The sequence below is a fragment of the Strix aluco genome, chromosome 29 (genome assembly GCF_031877795.1).
Source record: "Strix aluco isolate bStrAlu1 chromosome 29, bStrAlu1.hap1, whole genome shotgun sequence".
In the NCBI taxonomy this organism is placed as follows: domain Eukaryota; kingdom Metazoa; phylum Chordata; class Aves; order Strigiformes; family Strigidae; genus Strix; species Strix aluco.
The window spans coordinates 5,965,690-5,982,361 of NC_133959.1; the positions used below are offsets into that span (position 1 = coordinate 5,965,690).

Below are 16,672 nucleotides of genomic sequence, written 5' to 3' on the forward strand. Positions count from 1 at the left end.
TCAACTGTACCACGCTGAACCAGGCCATGCAGTGCAAATATCTACTTTGCTGCACCAGAGGAAGGAGGAAGACAGTTTTGAGGATCAATGTATTAAAGATTGAGGCACTAACTGGGTGGTAGATACCCAGATACGTAAAGGGGGAGACCAGCTCCGGCAGAAGCAAGTGAGAGTCTTTTTGCTGGCCATACCATCCCTATAGGATGGGGAAAGCCCTTTTATTAAGTCTGAGTGAGTTGTTCCCTGTGTGTGAGGCTGAGTTCTCTGGGCTGTGGCCACATCTGTAACAATGACCGTATGTGGCAAAACCCAAAAGTATGAAGCATCTGTTTGTCGCAGAGAGTACGGCACAGACCCCAGGGCATCCGATACTGAGCCCCGGGAGTGTAGTGCAGGGGCTGTAAGGATGTGCTCTGTGTTTATTCTCAAGCGTGAACAGACCTGGTATCTAAGGATCCGTCCTTACAAATCCGGAGGGTAATGCAAGGAGTGCTCCTGGGGAAACATGTCCCAAGAATCCTGTGGACAGCCTGGCTCAGGTGGCTTGGGGAAGTTGTTTGTTGATGGAAAAGTATAACCAGGAGCTGAAACTACTGGCTAGTCTGGAATAGTTTTCTTCTACACTGCCTTTGCCCTTGAATTGCCAGTACTTTTTGAAGTCTTAAACATCATTTTATTAAAAAACAAAAAATACACACAAAAAACCCCAACCCAGGACCCCTGAATGAAGTATGGTGTTTGCCTGAAAGTGCATTTTCTTCTTTTTCACCATTTTGCTCAGAATATTGGAAATGTTGAACATCAGTGCAAATGTCTCCGGTTTTCTGGCTGGGATGGTGACCTGCGGAGGCGATTATTCCCTCCCCACTAGTTGCGGGCGCTGGAGGATATAGATAAGCCCCTGCCATTTGACACTTCTGGTCATTTAAAGGTCTCTGCGCAATTGCCCGTCCAGCCTGCGGCGCAGCTGAGTTGTGTTTTCATCCCCTCTAGAGCAGCAAGGGGCGGCCCTGCTCTTGGGTCAACCTCTCCCGAGTCTCACAGAAGCCGGTGCTGAGACGGGATTAGATTTCTGGATCCCTGGTCTCACCACATCCTCTCCTGAGTCTCAGTGGCCGTGGGGAGCTGCTGCCACCGTGGGCAGCTGCTCTGACCGTGGCAATCGAGGCGCTAACGGCAAATCTCCCTGTTTGCACAGCGGAGCTTTAATTTTCTGTGAGTGCTATGCAGCGCTGCAGGCTACAGGATCTGATGAGCTCCAGCTCATTTTTAGTGAGGGTGTGTACTTGTGCCCTCAAAGGGTAAAAGTTGTTTCAAGTCTTGTCAGATAATGAGTCATTGCTGATTAATGTTTAACTGTGCAGGCGGCAGGCACTAGGACCTCCGCAACGCTGCATCTGCAGCCTTTACCAGAAGAGAAATCAGGAAATAACGCAGTAGCTCTTTCTGGGAGCGTGCCCTTGAAAATGAAGCTTTGCTGCTCCATATGAAAGAGAATTTACTCTCCAGGAATTCAGGAATCTGAAACCAGGTTTAGCTGTGGACTACCCCGAGACCTCGCTGCCCCCGAGGCCCCGCATGGACGTTGCTGGGAGGTGAGTGCGAGGGTCTGTCAGAGTTGCAGGTGACGTGTTGCTGTGTCTGCTCTGTCAGTGGAGAGGGACGGGCATAGTGGTGTGGTGTTTGGAGCATTGTGGTCAGTGGGGAAATGACCAGGTGTCACCTGTATTTCAGCAAGAGCTGTACTTGCTGTTTGCCCAAGTGACCCTTAGCGCGGACGGGTGTTTGTAAAAAAGTTCTCCAGTTTGTGTTTCAAAGGTGTGTGCTCAATGCATCCAGCTCCAGTTGCAGTGCAGAGGTGCAAGATGCAAATGTCTGTGTCCCCTCTTCTGCTACTACTGTGCTGTTGGGTCCTGCAGCTCCTCAGCTGGGGTAACTCTGCGCTAGAAACAAGCCTGAACTCTCCAGTTCTGGGTCGGGATGGCTCCACCAAACCCCACCGTGTTGCTGTACTCCTCATGCTCATTGCAAATACTCAGCTTAACTGATTAAAAAAACAAGTGTAGAACAGCTCCAAAACAAAGAAGGGGGCAAGTATGTCCTCCCAGGCTTTCTGCCCAGGCATCCTGCTTGTGGGAACGTTGTGAGAGATGACAGGACGTGACAAAGGTTCATTCCAATGGTGGAACTGCATGGACCAAAAATCTCCAAGAACAAGCAGTTGCTTTAGGACAAGGCATGTGAGTGTCACCAGGAGGAAGGTGATTCACTGCCACTGCCCGCTGGTGGCTGCGTGGAGGCACTGGCCCCTCTCCAGGCCCTGCCAGCAGCAGGTATCCATGTGGGGGTGCATGTCCGGCACCCCGAGCCCCAGTGCCAGCTGGGCAGAAGAGAAGCTGGGCCCTTGGGCGTTCAGGGTGGAGGATCCATCCCTTCCAAGGACCACCCACTGTCTGCACACAGGGGCAGAACTGAGCAAAGAGTTGCTGCTTTTCACCAGAAATTATTGTCCTGGAGCAGCAGAAAATGAAGGACCAACTGTCAGAGCTGCTGTCGTCCTTCCTGGCTCAGCCAGCATAGGGACATGGTTGTATCACAGCGAGGGGTATGGAGTGGACCCTGTCCTTAAGCTCTGTGCCCATGAAGTCCTCCCCTGTTCTGGAAGTGAGCTGAGCTGCATCCACATCCAGTCACATGAGACTCTGGCTGTGCCTGCGGGGGAACAGGCACGGAGTGGCTGCCTGTGCATCTCTAGTCCACCGAGATAATACACGTGGCACGGATGGGCTGCAGGATGAGAGGATGCCTGTGCTAACTAACGATGGCTTCTGGAACAGATAAAGCTGCCTGCTAATATTAACCTTGCAACAGCTGCAATTGTCCCTTTTTCGTTGTTGTTCTGGATAGGGACTGACACGGCAAGTCCTTGGATCCTTGCCATCGTGGAGACAGGCTGGGGTTTACCACCGGTGATGCAGAGGAGTGACCATGACTCACCCTCCAAAAGAGGAATAGAGCAAAGACTGTCATCTCTGTTCCAAGGAGCCAAGTGAGCCCCCACACCTCTCCCGGCACAGCAGAGACATCATCCTGCTCTGGCTAGAAGTTTCCAAGAGGCCAGGAGTGGGGTTTCCCGAGAACGGCGCAGTCAGCGCCAGGTCCCAGCCCTGCATTGCCCTGCCCTGCTCAGGCTCCCGTGCTCGCTGGGCGCCAAGAAAACCAGAGCATGAATGAAATCACCTCTCCCCATCAGACATGTCTCTTCTCTGGAAACTGATGCTTCCCTGGTGGTTTTGAGGTCTTGGAAACAGAGAAGCACTGAGCTGCGCAGATAGTTTCACGCTATCTAGTTCTCTGGTAGGAAGGAGCAAGGTGGGCACAAAGCAGCTTCGCCTGCACAGGACGTGGGTCTCACCGGATGGCGTCTTTGGCAAAGCTGAGGAGTGTGAGTTGCAAGCACTGAGAAATCCCACCTTCCTTTAGGAAAGGAAAGAAAGCGTCTGCCGTGCAGTGGCAGAGAGAAATTTCAACTGCAAAATGGATCTGGAAGAAGGGTGCTGAAATCAGAACAAAACTTACAGAAGACGTGACTTGACTTTTAAGAGCGTGGTGGGTTTGGGGATGAGGCCGTGGCATGGGGATGCACCAAGCAGTGCCACCGAGGACACGGGCTTGGTGTCAACGCCCCAGCGGGGGGGCCGTCCCCGCTCCAGCCCCCCATGCTGCTAAGGCAGCAGGAGAGCATTTTCCCACTGAGTCCCACCATCCACAATTTCAGTTGTTCAAGGAATTAGTGGATGGAACCCTCTGGGAAACTGCCCTTAGGGATAAAGGTGCTGAACAGCGCTGGTAGCTCTTTAAGGACATTTTTCTTAGAAGACAAGAGCTCTTAATTCCAGTACATTAAAAAAATTGGGCAAGGAAGGCAGGAAACCAGTGTGACTCAGTAAGGACCTCTTGGTCAAACCAAAGTGTAAGAAGGAAATGCACAGGCAGTGGAACCAGAGATGTGTATCCTAAGAAGAATATAGGGATGCTGCCGGGGCGTGTAGGGATGGGATCAGGCGAGCTGATCCCAGGTAGAGTGGAATTTGGCAAGGGATGCCAAGATTAATGAGAAGGGCTTCTACAGGTACACTGGCCAGAAAAGGAAGATTAAAGAAAATGTGTGTCCTTTTTAAATAAGTTGGGAAACCTGGTGATGACCAACATGGAGAAGGCTGAGGTGCTCAACAGGTTTGGGTTTTGTTTTTGCCTCGGTTTTCAATGGTAATCTCTCTTCCCACGTCTCTCAAGCCCCTGAACAGCATGGCAGAGATTGGGGGATCAAAGTCCCTCCCGTTCTAGAAGAAAATCAGGTTCAAGACCACCTGAGAAACCTGAATGTACATAAGCCTACAGGCTCCAGCAAGATGCAGTCCAGGGTCCTGAGGGAATTGGCTGATGTAGTTGCCAAGCCGCTCTTCATCATATTTGAAAAGTTGTGGCAGTCAGACAAAGTTCCCAGTGGCTGCAAAAAGGGAAACATCACGCCCATTTTCAGAAAGGAGGATCCTGGGAACTACTGACCAGTCAGCCTCACCTCACTGCCCAGTAAGAACATGGAGCAGATCCTCCTGGAAGGTCTGTCAAAACTCATGGAAGCCAGGGAGGTGGTTAGAGACAGCCAGCACTGTTTCACCAAGTGCAGATTGTGCCTGACTAATCTAGCAGCCTCCTACGATGGTGACTGCATCAGTGACCAGTGAAGAACTGTGGATATCATCTACCTGGACTTCTGTAAGGCCTTTGGTATGGTCCCCCCCAACATTCTTACCTCTAAATTGGAGAAGTATGGGTTTGAGGATGGACTGGTGGATGGTGAAGAATTGGCTGGATGGCCACATTCAAAGAGTTATGGTCAATAGCTCAATGTCCAAGTGGACAGCAGTGGTGTACCTCAAGGGTCCACACCGGGACCAATACTGTTTAATATCTTCATCAGTGGCGTGTATAGCGAGATTGAGTGGGCCCTCAGCAAGTCTGCAGATGAGACCAAGCTGGGTGGTGCAGTTGATTCACTTGGGGGAGGGGATGCCATCCCAAGGGACCTTGAGAGGCTGAAGGAGTGGGCCCAGGTGAACCTCATGAAGTTCTACAAGGCCCAGTGCAAGGTCCTGTGCCTGGGTTGGGGCAATGTCCACTATTAGTACGGACTCGGGGATGAATGGATTGAGAGGAACCCTGTGGAGAGGGACTCGGGGATACTGGTAGTGACAAACTGGGTGTGAGTCAGCGATGAGCACTCGCAGCCTGGAAAGCCAACTGCATCCCGGGCTGCATCACAAGCAGCCTGGCCAGCAGGACGAGGGAGGGGAATCTTTCCCCTCTACTCCACGCTGGTGAGACCGCTCCAGGAGCACTGAATCCAGCTCTGGGGCCCCCAGTACAAGACGAACAAGGAACTCTTGGAGCTGGTCCAGAGGGGGCCACAGAAATGGTCTGAGTGCTGGAACACCTCTCCTATGGAGAAAGGCTGAGAGAGTTGGGGCTGTTCAGCTTGGAGAAGAGAAGGCTCTGGGCAGACGTTACTGTGACCTTTCAATATGTAAAGGGGGCTTACAAGAAAGACGGAGACTTTACCAGGGCCTGCAGTGACGGGATAAGGGGCAATGGTTTTGAACTGAAAGAGAGTGGATTTAGCTTGGACGTGAGGTAGAAATGTTTCACAATGAGGGTGGTGAGGCCCTGGCACAGGCTGCCCAGAGAAGCTGTGGCTGCCCCCTCCCTGGAAGGGTTCAAGGCCAGGTTGGACGGGGCTCTGAGTGATCTGATCTAGTGAAAGATGTCCCTGCCCACAGCAGGGGGGTTGGAAGTAGATGATCTTTCAAAGGTCCCTTCTAACCCAAACCATTCTGTGAGTCTGTGACCCTCCCATGGAGGTGACATTGGAAATGAAGGGCTGCAGAAGGAGAAGACCCAGTTTTGAACTGGAAAGTGGTCACATGCATCCCAGCATGACAAGCTGGTGGCAGGGGGAGCACAGGGACCTTGCGTGATCATCCCACAGCCAGCGGCTGTGACAATCCCCCCTCGGCCCAGCCTTGCTGTCAGCGTCCCCCCTGCAGCAGGCAGCCCCCACAGCAGCCCTGCTGTGTCCCACGTCAGCAGGGCCCCACAGCTGGTGCCTCTTGTGGCCCTGATGACTTCAAACTGATGAAACAGGAGGTGAAAACACAAGTTCCTAGTAAAACCACATTTCCCCCGGTGGCCGTGGTGATGGGCTCCTGTTATGACAGCAGTGCCAGTGGGCGGTGGAGCGCATCTTTGGACTCCAAGGCGTGGAGAAGGAGCAGAGGCCAGAAGAGATGGGTCCTACTCCCACCTGGGTTTGGGACAGGAGTGTCCCCAGGGTACAACCAGTGCCAGCAGAGTTTGCAGCCTGCTCTAAGCCTTTTTCTCTGTCCTGTGTTGTGGGGCTGCCCTGCATGGACGGGCTTGCAGGGAGCTGCGCTGGCCAGAGAAGCTTGTGGGGACAGCAGTGGTGGCCTGGGACAGGTCAGCTCAGCCCCATCCCTCCACAGCCCCCTTTGGTTCCTTCTCTGCAGGTGGCAGCAGGAGAGGACGGGGAGTCTCTGATGTGCTGACAGCAACCATGTCTGGGGTAAGCAGGACTGCCACAGGGATGCCAGCACTTCCCCTGCCAACATCGGGGTGACGTGTCCCCCCAGGACCACAGTGGGGTGGAGGAGGGCTCGTGCCCAGTGCCCCTTGTCCCCAGACAGGGCTTCAGATGGTCCTTGGAGCTGGCCCTGATGGTTGTGGGAAGGGTGGGGGGGCAGCTCTCGCTGCCCCTGCTGATGCCTCTTTTCCCATGCAGAAACACTGGCCCCCCGGGACACAGTGCGTCACCAAGCACGACCACACCAAGCCCAAGGCCCGGGAGCTGGCCTTCCGCAAGGGCGACATGGTCACCATCATCGAGGCCGTGGAGGTGAGCCCAATGGGTGTTCGGGGGACGCGCTGCCCTGGAGGGACATGGAGGGGATGGGACCCCAGGGCCATCAGCTGAGCTGCTGGAGCCAGTCCCCCACCTTCCCAGCGGGATCTCCCCTTCCTTCTCTTGCTCTGAGACCCTCTTGCCCCCAGGGCAAGGGCTGGTACCGCGCCAGACACAACGAGACGGGGCAGGAGGGGCTGCTGGCGGCCAGCGCGCTGCGGGAGCGCGGTGCCATCCGCGTCGACCCCAAGCTCAGCCTCATGCCGTGAGTACAGCTGGGAGGGGACCGGGGCAGGGGCAGCAGCCCAGATGAGTCCAACGTGTTTCCCCCCAGCCAGGTTTTGGGTGGGCAGCTGGGCACAGAGCAGCCTGTATCCACGCGCTGACAATGGAGGGATTTGCTGGGGCCAGCACCTGCCTTTAAAGACCCCCAGTTGTTGCCCACCCAGCTTGGATGGACCTCAGGGGGAGGGGTCTATGTAGCTTTAGCGGGGGCTCTGCTCTCCCTGTCTCGCTGCCGGTGCTGGGGGAAGCCCACTGGCACGGCCCCTCTCCCCATTGCCCCTCTTGCCAGCTGGTTCCACGGGAAAATCTCGGGGGTGGAGGCGGTGCAGGAGCTGCAGCCCCCCGAGGACGGGATGTTCCTGGTGCGTGAGTCTGTCCGGCACCCCGGTGACTACGTGCTGTGCGTGAGCTTCGGCAAGGAGGTGATCCACTACCGCGTGGTGCACGAGGAGAACACGCTCAGCATCGACAGCCAGCAGTACTTCTCCAACCTCATCGACATGATTGAGGTGAGACCCCCCCTCCCCAGGCAGTGAGCTCTGCCGAGGGCAAAGAACCTCATGGGGTCACACGGAGCAGTGGAGGTCCCCATCCATTTCTCCTGTGGTTTTCGTGTGGTTCCGTTACCTGGTGTAATTCTCCATCCCTGCCGAAGGCTCGTGGTTCCCGCTCAGTTTGGGGTGCAATGGATGTCCTCTGCCATCACCCGGCCGTGCCGGCAGCAGCCCCAGTCCCCTGCCCGGGGCCGTGTTTCCCCCCATCCCTTCTCATTCAGTGCTTCACACAGCAGCAGGGCTTGGGGCACTTTGGAAAGTGAAGATCCTCTGCTACCCCTGGACCCTGGATAAAGTCTGAGCCCTGCTGAGGCTTGAGGTGTTTTGCTGTGTTTCTCTCCACTTTGAGCCCCTCTCTCACCCCACAGGGCTCCCGGGCTGCTGCATTAGCTCTCACCCTTCCAGCGAGCTCTTCCTCAAGGTTCATCTTCACCCTGTCTCATAGCTACTGCCCTTTCTGGAGGCTCGAAATCTCATGTTTTCCTTATTTAATTACAACTTCTGCTTTTGAGTGGGTCCTTTCCCCTTTCAGCTGCCCCAGCCCCACTCTAACCCCGACAGCTGTCCCACCACTTCCTCTCCATGTCACCTCTGCAAACCACCCTCGGCTGCTGCAGCGTCTGCTGGGCCTTTAACCCCATCGGCTGCCGTCCGGCCCAGCGGTAGCATCTCATATTGCCCGTGGTCCATCGTGGTGTTTCCCCGGCTGTGCCCAGAGGGGAGCGGGGCTGAGACACGGGCTGTGAATGGAGGCGCTGCGGGAAATGCAGCGTTTTGTGCTGCCCAAGCTGAAGGGGCTCCAGGCCCCTCGATGGTGGTGGGGTCCCGTGGAGCATCCCGTGGCCCTTTCCTGGTTCCATGCCCTGAGCTTGGGGGTCAGCGATGGCAGCGCCGCATTGCCTCCGTCTGTTCATCCCTTGGCAGCACTACATGAAGGAGCAGGGAGCTATCTGCACCAAGCTGGTGAAGCCCAAACCAAAAACCGGGATGAAGTCGGCCGAGGAGGAGTTGGCCAAAGGTAGAGGATGGCGGGAGGGGGTTGTAGTCTGGGTTTTGGGGACATGGCAGCATGGCCCCATTGGTGGCCCCTGCTAACCTGCCCCTGTGCCCAGCCGGCTGGTTGCTGAACCTGCAGCACCTCACACTGGGAGACCGCATCGGGCAAGGAGAGTTCGGAGGTAGGTGAGAAGGTGGGGTTGGAGGTTTCCTGGCCGCGGGCTTCCCCAAATGTCCCCTGATGTCGCCTCCCCATCCCATGGCATGGGGGGCTCAGCCTGGCATGCCGGGGCTTGGGTATGGGGCTGAGCCTGATCCCCTGCGTCCCCTCACAGATGTCCTGCAGGGTGAGTATATGGGGCAGAAAGTAGCCGTGAAGAATGTCAAGTGCGATGTGACCGCTCAGGCCTTCCTTGCTGAAACAGCTGCCATGACGTGAGTGCCCCGTGGGGGGATACGGCCCAACCCTGTCCCATGATCCGGGGACGAGCAGGCACCCCCTTGACCCAGATCCCCTGCATTTCAGGAAGGTCCGGCACAAAAACCTGGTGTGTTTGCTTGGCGTGATCCTGCACAACGGCCTCTACATCGTCATGGAGTTCATGAGCAAGGTGAGAGCACCCGGCCAGTCCTTGGCCAGCAGGACCTGGCGCTGCTCAGATCTGGGGACAAAATCCCCATATGGCGGCTGAGTTGGACAGATGCCAGGTGCTGCAGCCCTTGTGGGTGACAAAGTCTCCGGGCACCCCTGTCCCATTGGTTCTTACACATTTCTCCTCCTCTATCAGGGCAACCTGGTGAACTTCTTGCGCACACGAGGCCGTGCACTTGTCCCGACCCAGCAGCTCCTCCTGTTCGCTCTGTAAGTCCATCTCCCTCCCTCTGGGCTGGGGACTGGTGCTCTGCGTCCCCCCCGAGAGGTGACACTGTGTTCTGTCTTGCTTGGCCACGGCAGGGACGTGGCTCAGGGCATGGACTACCTGGAGTCCAAGAAGCTGGTGCACAGGGACCTGGCTGCCCGCAACATCCTCATCTCTGAGGAGAACGTGGCCAAAGTGAGCGATTTCGGCTTGGCCCGGGTCAACCCCAAGGGTGCGGACGCCACTTTGCTGCCCGTGAAGTGGACAGCTCCAGAGGCCCTGAAACACAACGTGAGTGGTGGTGGGAAGGGAGGGGGGGCCAGGGGGTCCTCACAAAGCAGATCACCCCCTTGGGTCTCCCCTGCTCGTCCCCCTCCTGCCAACCCGTCTCTGCCCCATGGTGGCTTCTGGCACGTTCAGCCCTGCATCTCCTGAAATGTGAGCTCTGTCCTGACCAGCCCTTGCCCTGGTGTGTGGTGGGAATTGGGGCAGCTCTGATGGGATGCGGCAGGATGGACCCAGGGCCGTGTGGGTGATGGGAAGGGAGGGGGTTTGCACCTCGGGGAGCTGGGGGTGGCAGGGGACAGGCGCTGTCTCCTTTCTTGCCCTCAGGGAGGGATGGGGGCCCAACATGGCCCCTGGCCAGTTTCAGCCTCCCTTCCTCCTGCCGATGCAGAAATTCTCCTCCAAGTCGGATGTGTGGAGCTACGGGATCCTCCTGTGGGAAGCCTTCTCCTTTGGACGAGCACCCTACCCCAAGCTGGTGAGTGCTGTGCCGGGGGTGCCGCAGGTCACACCCTGCTGGCACTGATGGGACAGGGACATGCCACTGGCCCCTGACCAGGGCGAGCCCTTGGCGGGGCGGGGAAGGAGGGCTCCCAGCTGGCTTCTTCATCCTGCCAGAGCCTGAAGGAGGTGACGGAGCTGCTGGAGCAGGGGTACCGCATGGACCCCCCGGAGGGCTGCCCACCCACCGTCTACGCCCTGATGAGGAGCTGCTGGGAGCTGGAGCCAGGCAAGCGGCCGTCCTTCAAGAAACTCACGGAGAAGCTGCAGAAGGAGCTGAAGCACCTGAGGGATGTTTAAGGCCTGTCCCTCTCCTGGGACCCGTGGCCAGAAGCCCTCCGGACCCGCCGGGGCTGGGAGTGGCACAGCAAGGGGTGGCCGGGCAGCGGCGTGGCCCACGGCACCGCTCTCTCGTGGTGGAGATGGGCAGCAGCTGGGGAGTCTCTCCTCCCAGGGTGCCTGAAGAGGAGGCAACAGCCTCCGTCCATCCTGGCACGGGTCCTTCTTCCCACCACACAGCCCAGCGAATATTCCTATCGGTTCAATCTCCCCCGACCCGCTGGGGTGGGGAGAGCAGCCCCACGACGGGGCCGTGCCACACACGGTGGGTGCCGCACGTGGGGTCCCTTCGAGCTGTCCCTCCCGGTGACAGGGGACAGGAGGGGACACCTCCGCTTGCTGGAGGATGAAACCCCAACCCTGACACAGCCCTGCTCCAGCCACCCGGCCCCGTGCAGAGACACTGGGTGCAGCCAGCTAAACCCCACAGATTTGGGCTTTTTGATTAAACCAAAGAAATTAGTTCAACAGCATCTTTAAGCCTCTGGGCTCAAATTAGGCCTATCCCTCACTTGGGGCCTGGCAAAACACAGAAAAAGGCTTAGGGGGGACCCAGGAGCTCCAGCCCTCAGAGCCCCCCGTGCACAGCCTAGCCCCTCTCCCCTCTGGGCTTTGCGCAGCTGGGGATTATTCTTTTAATCAGAGCCTGTATGGGAATTGCTTGCATATAGATTACAGGAGCGGGGCACGTCCTCTGGCAGCAGGAAGCCCCCGGCCGCGCCGGCTCCCAAGCAATCTCGACATCGCGGTGGAGCCGGGATTAATGGGGGCATGGGGCCACACACGCGCGTGTGTGTTTGTGTGCGTGCGCCCGCCCACCGCCTTGTCTTCCTTCCAGTCCTTTGCCCCTCGATTGGGTTTTTTCAGCTAATCCTCTTGTGTTTCCTCTGCGCTGCCTTCTTGGACCTCCAACCCCCCTGTGCCAGTGTGGGTGGCTCTGGGTGCCCACGGCGCAGGGCTCCCCCCAGAAGGATCCAGCCTTGCGGGTGCTGCCCTCCATCGGGGTCCGTGCAAATGGGGGGGGTCTTTCAGCCCAGTCTGGGGTGCACTGGGGCTCGGTGGCACCTTCCATCTCCCCATCACCCTGATGAAGCAGCACCCTGCTGTCCCCCCACACCACTGTCTCCCTCAAGCACCCTTAGGTGCCACGAGCAGCACGGGAAGGTCTTTCCACCCGGTGGCTGTGGCATCCCCTCCTAATGCCTTAATCCGCCCCTGATCCGCGGCGCCCCTGGGGCAGCCGGTCCCGCTGACCTTGCAGGTGCTGGCCCCGGGTAGGGACCCGGTGGCACCAGGCACTGCGGGGGCACAGGCTCCCACAGCCGCCCACCCATGGCCTCCTTCTTCACAACTGCCCTGAAGAGCTTTAAGGGGAATGAGGAGGAGCCGCCCAAGGAGCCCCCCAAGGATGGGAAGGCGGCCACGCTGCCCAACGGCATGGCCCGCGAGGAGTTTGAGGAGTACCAGCGGCAACTGCTGGAGGAGAAGTAAGGCTTCACCGGGGCTGGGGGGTCACTGGGGTCCCCCATGCTCCGGGACCAGGGTCCCACCCACCATGGGCTGTCCCCAGGGAGGGGCAGGGAGGCAGCCGGGACAAGGGACAGGGGCAGAGAGGGTGCCTCGGCGCCTCTCCCCGCAGCACAGGAGGTCCCTGTGGGTGCTGGCACGGGGCTGGGACAGTGCTCGGTGCACTGTAGGTGACAAGGGGCACCCCCGGGATGTCAGTGCCCCAGAGCAGTGGGTGTCTGGTACCAGCCCAGCACCCGTGGAGCTGAGGGAGGAGAGGGGCCAGCAGAGGATTGCATTAAGGTCCCACCTCCCTGGGTCCGGGTGCTGTGGGGACCTGGTAACCCAGCATCTGGGAGCTGAGAGACTGCAGGAGGAGCAAGTCCCTCCAACGGGCACCTTCGCTGAGCCTCTGCTGGGTGCTGCTGCTGGAGGGGCAGGATGCGGACCCTACTCCCAGATCCCCATTGCAACCCTCCTACAGATTTCTGCATCCCCTTCTCCTCCTGCCCCAGCCTGGGACTGGCACAACCACGCTGCTGCCGGAGGACCAGGCTGATGCGGGGCTGCAGGGGGGTGTGTGGTTCCAGCGGGGGGCTTGGTGAGATGGGGGGTGACAGTGTGGCACCCGCTGCTGCAGGATCGAGCGGGACAAGGCCTTTGCACAGAAGAAGGCGGAACGGGCCACTCTACGGATGCACATGCGGGACAAGTACCGCCTGCCCCAGGTAAGGACCGGCCTGCCCACGGTGGGACCTCGGGGGTCTTCCCCCGAGCCCTCCATCCCCTGGGAGGGCCCCAGGCCCGGCAGCTGCCAGGGCTCCCCTGGGACGGGAGCTGATTCCTGAAGAGGGCAGCAAATGGCTGCTGTCTCTGCGCCATCCCCTGCCCACGTGTCCCTCCAGCCTGTCCGAATCTGGAACTGGACAGTGTCGCGTCTCCCCAGCACCCCCAATGCCCCCGCAGTGCCCGGCTGGCCCGGAGGTACCCGCTCTCCTCCGTCGCCCACCCCATGGCTGGTGGGTGCCTGGGTCTGCCCACAACCCTGACGCCGTCTCCCACCCCTGCGCAGGACGAGCGGGACGATGCTCAGGTGCATGTGGCCGGCGGCACGGTGGAGCTGCCGCAGGAGCTGGCTGCCATGGTGCACAGTGAGGAGGAAGACGAGGAGGAGGAGGATGACGGGGCCTTTGCCTTCCTGACGAAGATGCGGGAGGTGAACCTGCCGGCGCTGCGGGACCGCGCGCTGGGCAGCGTGGACGAGATGAAGGAGAAGTGTGTCCTGATGTAGCATCGCTGCCCGCCTCGCTGGCAGGTTGCAGCGGCAGTGTTGGGGCTCAGCCCTGCCCCGCTGCTCCCCCCGCCCCAGGAGCAATGAGATGTGGGTGTTACTGTGCCATTACCTGGGGGTGGGGGTCCCAATACATGCATTGAGGGTGGGTTTTCCTCCCCAAAACCCTGTTGCTTTTCCAGGGTGCGCTGGGTGGGTGCTGGGATGCAGGACACCCGGCTGCTGGCCAAGCCTGGGGTGCCGCTGGTGTGAGCCCCCAGACAGGGTGGGTGGTGGTCCCTGACGCTCTGTCACCCCCAGGAACCAGCCCCCGGGCCTTGGGCACTGTTTGGCTCAATAAACGCAGCATTTGCCAGCACCTGTCTGGTCTTCCTGCTGTACCCCTCGTCCACACAAACCCAGCCCTGGGCGGGGGGGTGGGGGGGGGTGGGGCACCCAATGACACTGCTGCAGCAGAGCTGCCCCAGGTGCCCCCAGGCCAGCACCCAGCTCAGCCACTGGATCCGTCCCCCCCTTCTGCGCTATCCCCCAGGCACATCCACACGCCAGGGGTGCCCAGGAGCCCTGGGACATCCCTTGGGGGCAGCACCGGTGAGGGTGTGTGACAGCTTTTAACCCGCCCTCAAGCATCCCTCTGCCAGCACAGGCAAGGAGGGGTCCCTTTGGCCAGGGCCAGGGCGCCCCACTGCCCCTTGCCCCTCCGAGGACTTGCTCCCTGCTCCCAGGCGTTCAGCAGTGGCACCGGCTTAAATGCCGCCGTGCCGGAAGGCCGGGGGCTGCTGAGATCACTAATACCTGCCTATTTTAGTGAGATCTAATCTGCCTGAGTCGCCTGTCCCCGAGGACTAAGCTAGCTGAACCCTTGTAAAATGTACCGCCAGCACTGGCCCCCACAGCACCTCCGCATGGAGCAGGCGCCGCCGGGGGAGTCCCGCTGTGTCTGCATGAAAGAAAGGACGCGCTGAGCTGCCTCCGTCCTCCCCACGCCGGGGCCATCTGCTCCAGAAAGGCCTGTGGGGACGGCCCTGCCCTGGGCCCACGGCTTCGGTGGTGGGTCGCGGAGGGGCGGCCAAATCCAGCACAGGTCGGGTGGGAGTTGTGCCATGGAGCTCATTGCTGTCACAAGAGCCACAGGTCTCAGCCGCCCCAGCTGGAGCACCCAGAGCTGCAGGAGCTCCAGCAAGGAGGCCCCTGGGTGCATGAGGTGCTCAGTTCCCCCCCCAGAGCACCCACCCCTCCAGGTACCAGTCAGGGGGCTGGTGACTGCCGGAGCACCCCAGGGGAGCGTGTGATGTGCACGTCAGGGCTTGACACCTGGGAGCTTCCTTGTGTTTGGTGGCCCAGCTGTACCTGCTGTCCCCACTGTCCCTGCTGTCACTACCATCCCCGCTCTCCAGACCTTCTCCACAACTTGAAAAATTCTCCCATTCGGGCACAAAAATCCACCCATGTCACATGGGATGGGGCCGTCCGTGTCCCCACCGGTCCCCCGGGCAGGTCCCTGATGGGGCAGCAGCAGCTGTGGCACCTGGCACAGCCCCGCTGCCACCCCACGTCCCCGCTCTCCCCAGGGCTGGGGCTCGGCGCTGCGTGTCAGGAATGGTGGCACCGAGGGCCCCGGCACGCCCCGGCACGCCAGGCTCCTCCAGCCCCGCTCGGCACTGGGGGCCCATCCCACCCCGACAGGCAGCCCAGCTCCCAGTTCTCCCAGTGGGGCTGCTTGGGGGCTCCCAGCGCTGGCTGGGATTCAGGTCAGGACCCTCCGCCAGGTCTCCTTGGCTAATCATCCTGCCCCCCCCATCCTCCCCACTCTGCCACCTGCCTCCCGCTCAGCACCCTTTTGGGTCACCCCTGCCGCCTCCCCGCCTGCCCAAGGCCTCTTAATGAACTAAAAAAGTGGTAAATCCCTGGCCGAGCTGGTCACGTGAGGCCGGTGGCCCCCCGGCCGCCCCCCGCCCCGACCCCCGCCTCCGGCCCCACCGCCCCGGTAAGCTGACGCAGCGTCTCTAAGCGTTAGCAGCTTTGCTGGCTAATAGGATTAGGGAGGTTTAAAACTGTCATTTGAGTGAACTAAACCCCCTGATACTCTGCATTGCACCTTCTTAACCAATTTGCCTTCAATTAGGGTAATTGGGAAACTAGCAAAGAAGTATAGCATTAATATTTTAAAGTGATGAAGCGATTATGGGCCTTGGACGAGGAAGCAAATCAATTTGCTATCTGCTCCTAAAAGGCAATTATAATCATTTGGCAAATAAGCCTGCTGGCCGCCCCCCCCCGCGTGCGAGCCAACACCTCGAGGCTGGCTGCGGGGCCGGTGCCGCACACACCGCCCAGCGGGCAGCGCCGAAGCCTGGCACCCGGCAGCGCCCTGCCCCTAAAACCAGCCCTGGCACCCCAGGGCCCGCAGGCCCTGGCATGGTGGCACCTCCCTGCACCTGCCGGGGCTGTGGGGGCACCCTGGGGGAAGCCACTGAGGGCCACCGGAGCAGGGGATTTGGCTCCTGCTCCCGCTGCGGTGGCCAGCATGGGCACGAGCACCGGCCCCGGGCGAGTGGGAGCAGCAGGTCCAGCTTCCCGTTTGAATTTCCAGCCCCATGCGCCATCCCTGTGATCCGGGGTGTCCCCAAACCCCGAAGGTGACACGTCCCTGCGTGCCCCTGGCAGCACTGTATGGCATGGGGGGGGTCACCCCATCCCCAGGGGCTGCCATCCCCGGTGTGTGGGGCCATGCTGTCCCCGGGGTGGTGGCACGCTACCCCCAAGACAGTGTCACGCTGTCCCCAGAGCGGTGTCAGACGGGGCGGGCGCAGCCGCGCAGCCCTGCCGGGAGGGTGCTGAGGTGGCCTCAGGCCCCAAACCAGCTGCAGAAGTGGCTGCAGGGTCCCGCCAGCAGCAGCTCCTGTGCGGAGGGCACAGACCCTCATGGGGCCAGCAGCCACCTGGCATGGGGGGGGGTGGGTGTCCAAAAACCCCGCGGTGACATTTGCCACCTGAAAGAGGAACCATGTTGAGGAGAGGAAGGGAGTGGGAGGAAGCCGAGACGGTGGCCGGGGGCGGCAGCGTTTGCAGGTGG

The 16,672-nt window shown here is 59.7% G+C and overlaps 2 protein-coding genes across 3 annotated transcripts; both read left to right on the forward strand.

Annotated features, from left to right (window-relative positions):
• Positions 1-1,039: 1,039 nt before the first annotated feature.
• MATK (megakaryocyte-associated tyrosine kinase) lies at positions 1,040-11,272 on the forward strand. 2 transcript variants are annotated; one of them, XM_074808688.1, is made up of 14 exons: positions 1,040-1,278; positions 1,365-1,595; positions 6,588-6,643; positions 6,860-6,973; positions 7,129-7,244; positions 7,554-7,773; positions 8,743-8,836; positions 8,931-8,996; positions 9,150-9,249; positions 9,341-9,425; positions 9,603-9,676; positions 9,770-9,965; positions 10,351-10,437; positions 10,578-11,272. In XM_074808688.1, exons 3-14 carry the CDS (start codon positions 6,635-6,637, stop codon positions 10,758-10,760), a joined length of 1,344 nt encoding a protein of 447 aa, XP_074664789.1. In that variant the 5' UTR covers positions 1,040-1,278; positions 1,365-1,595; positions 6,588-6,634; the 3' UTR covers positions 10,761-11,272. The 2 variants fall into 2 exon arrangements, with proteins under 2 accessions (XP_074664789.1, XP_074664791.1); XM_074808690.1 differs by lacking the exon at positions 1,040-1,278 and having other exon boundaries at positions 1,354-1,595.
• Positions 11,273-11,377: 105 nt separating this feature from the next.
• Positions 11,378-13,954, forward strand: LOC141916320 (complexin-3-like). The gene is made up of 3 exons (XM_074808691.1): positions 11,378-12,286; positions 12,946-13,033; positions 13,378-13,954. The coding sequence occupies exons 1-3, from the start codon at positions 12,132-12,134 to the stop codon at positions 13,594-13,596; spliced, it is 462 nt and encodes a 153-aa protein (XP_074664792.1). The 5' UTR covers positions 11,378-12,131; the 3' UTR covers positions 13,597-13,954.
• The last annotated feature ends 2,718 nt before the right edge of the window (positions 13,955-16,672 follow it).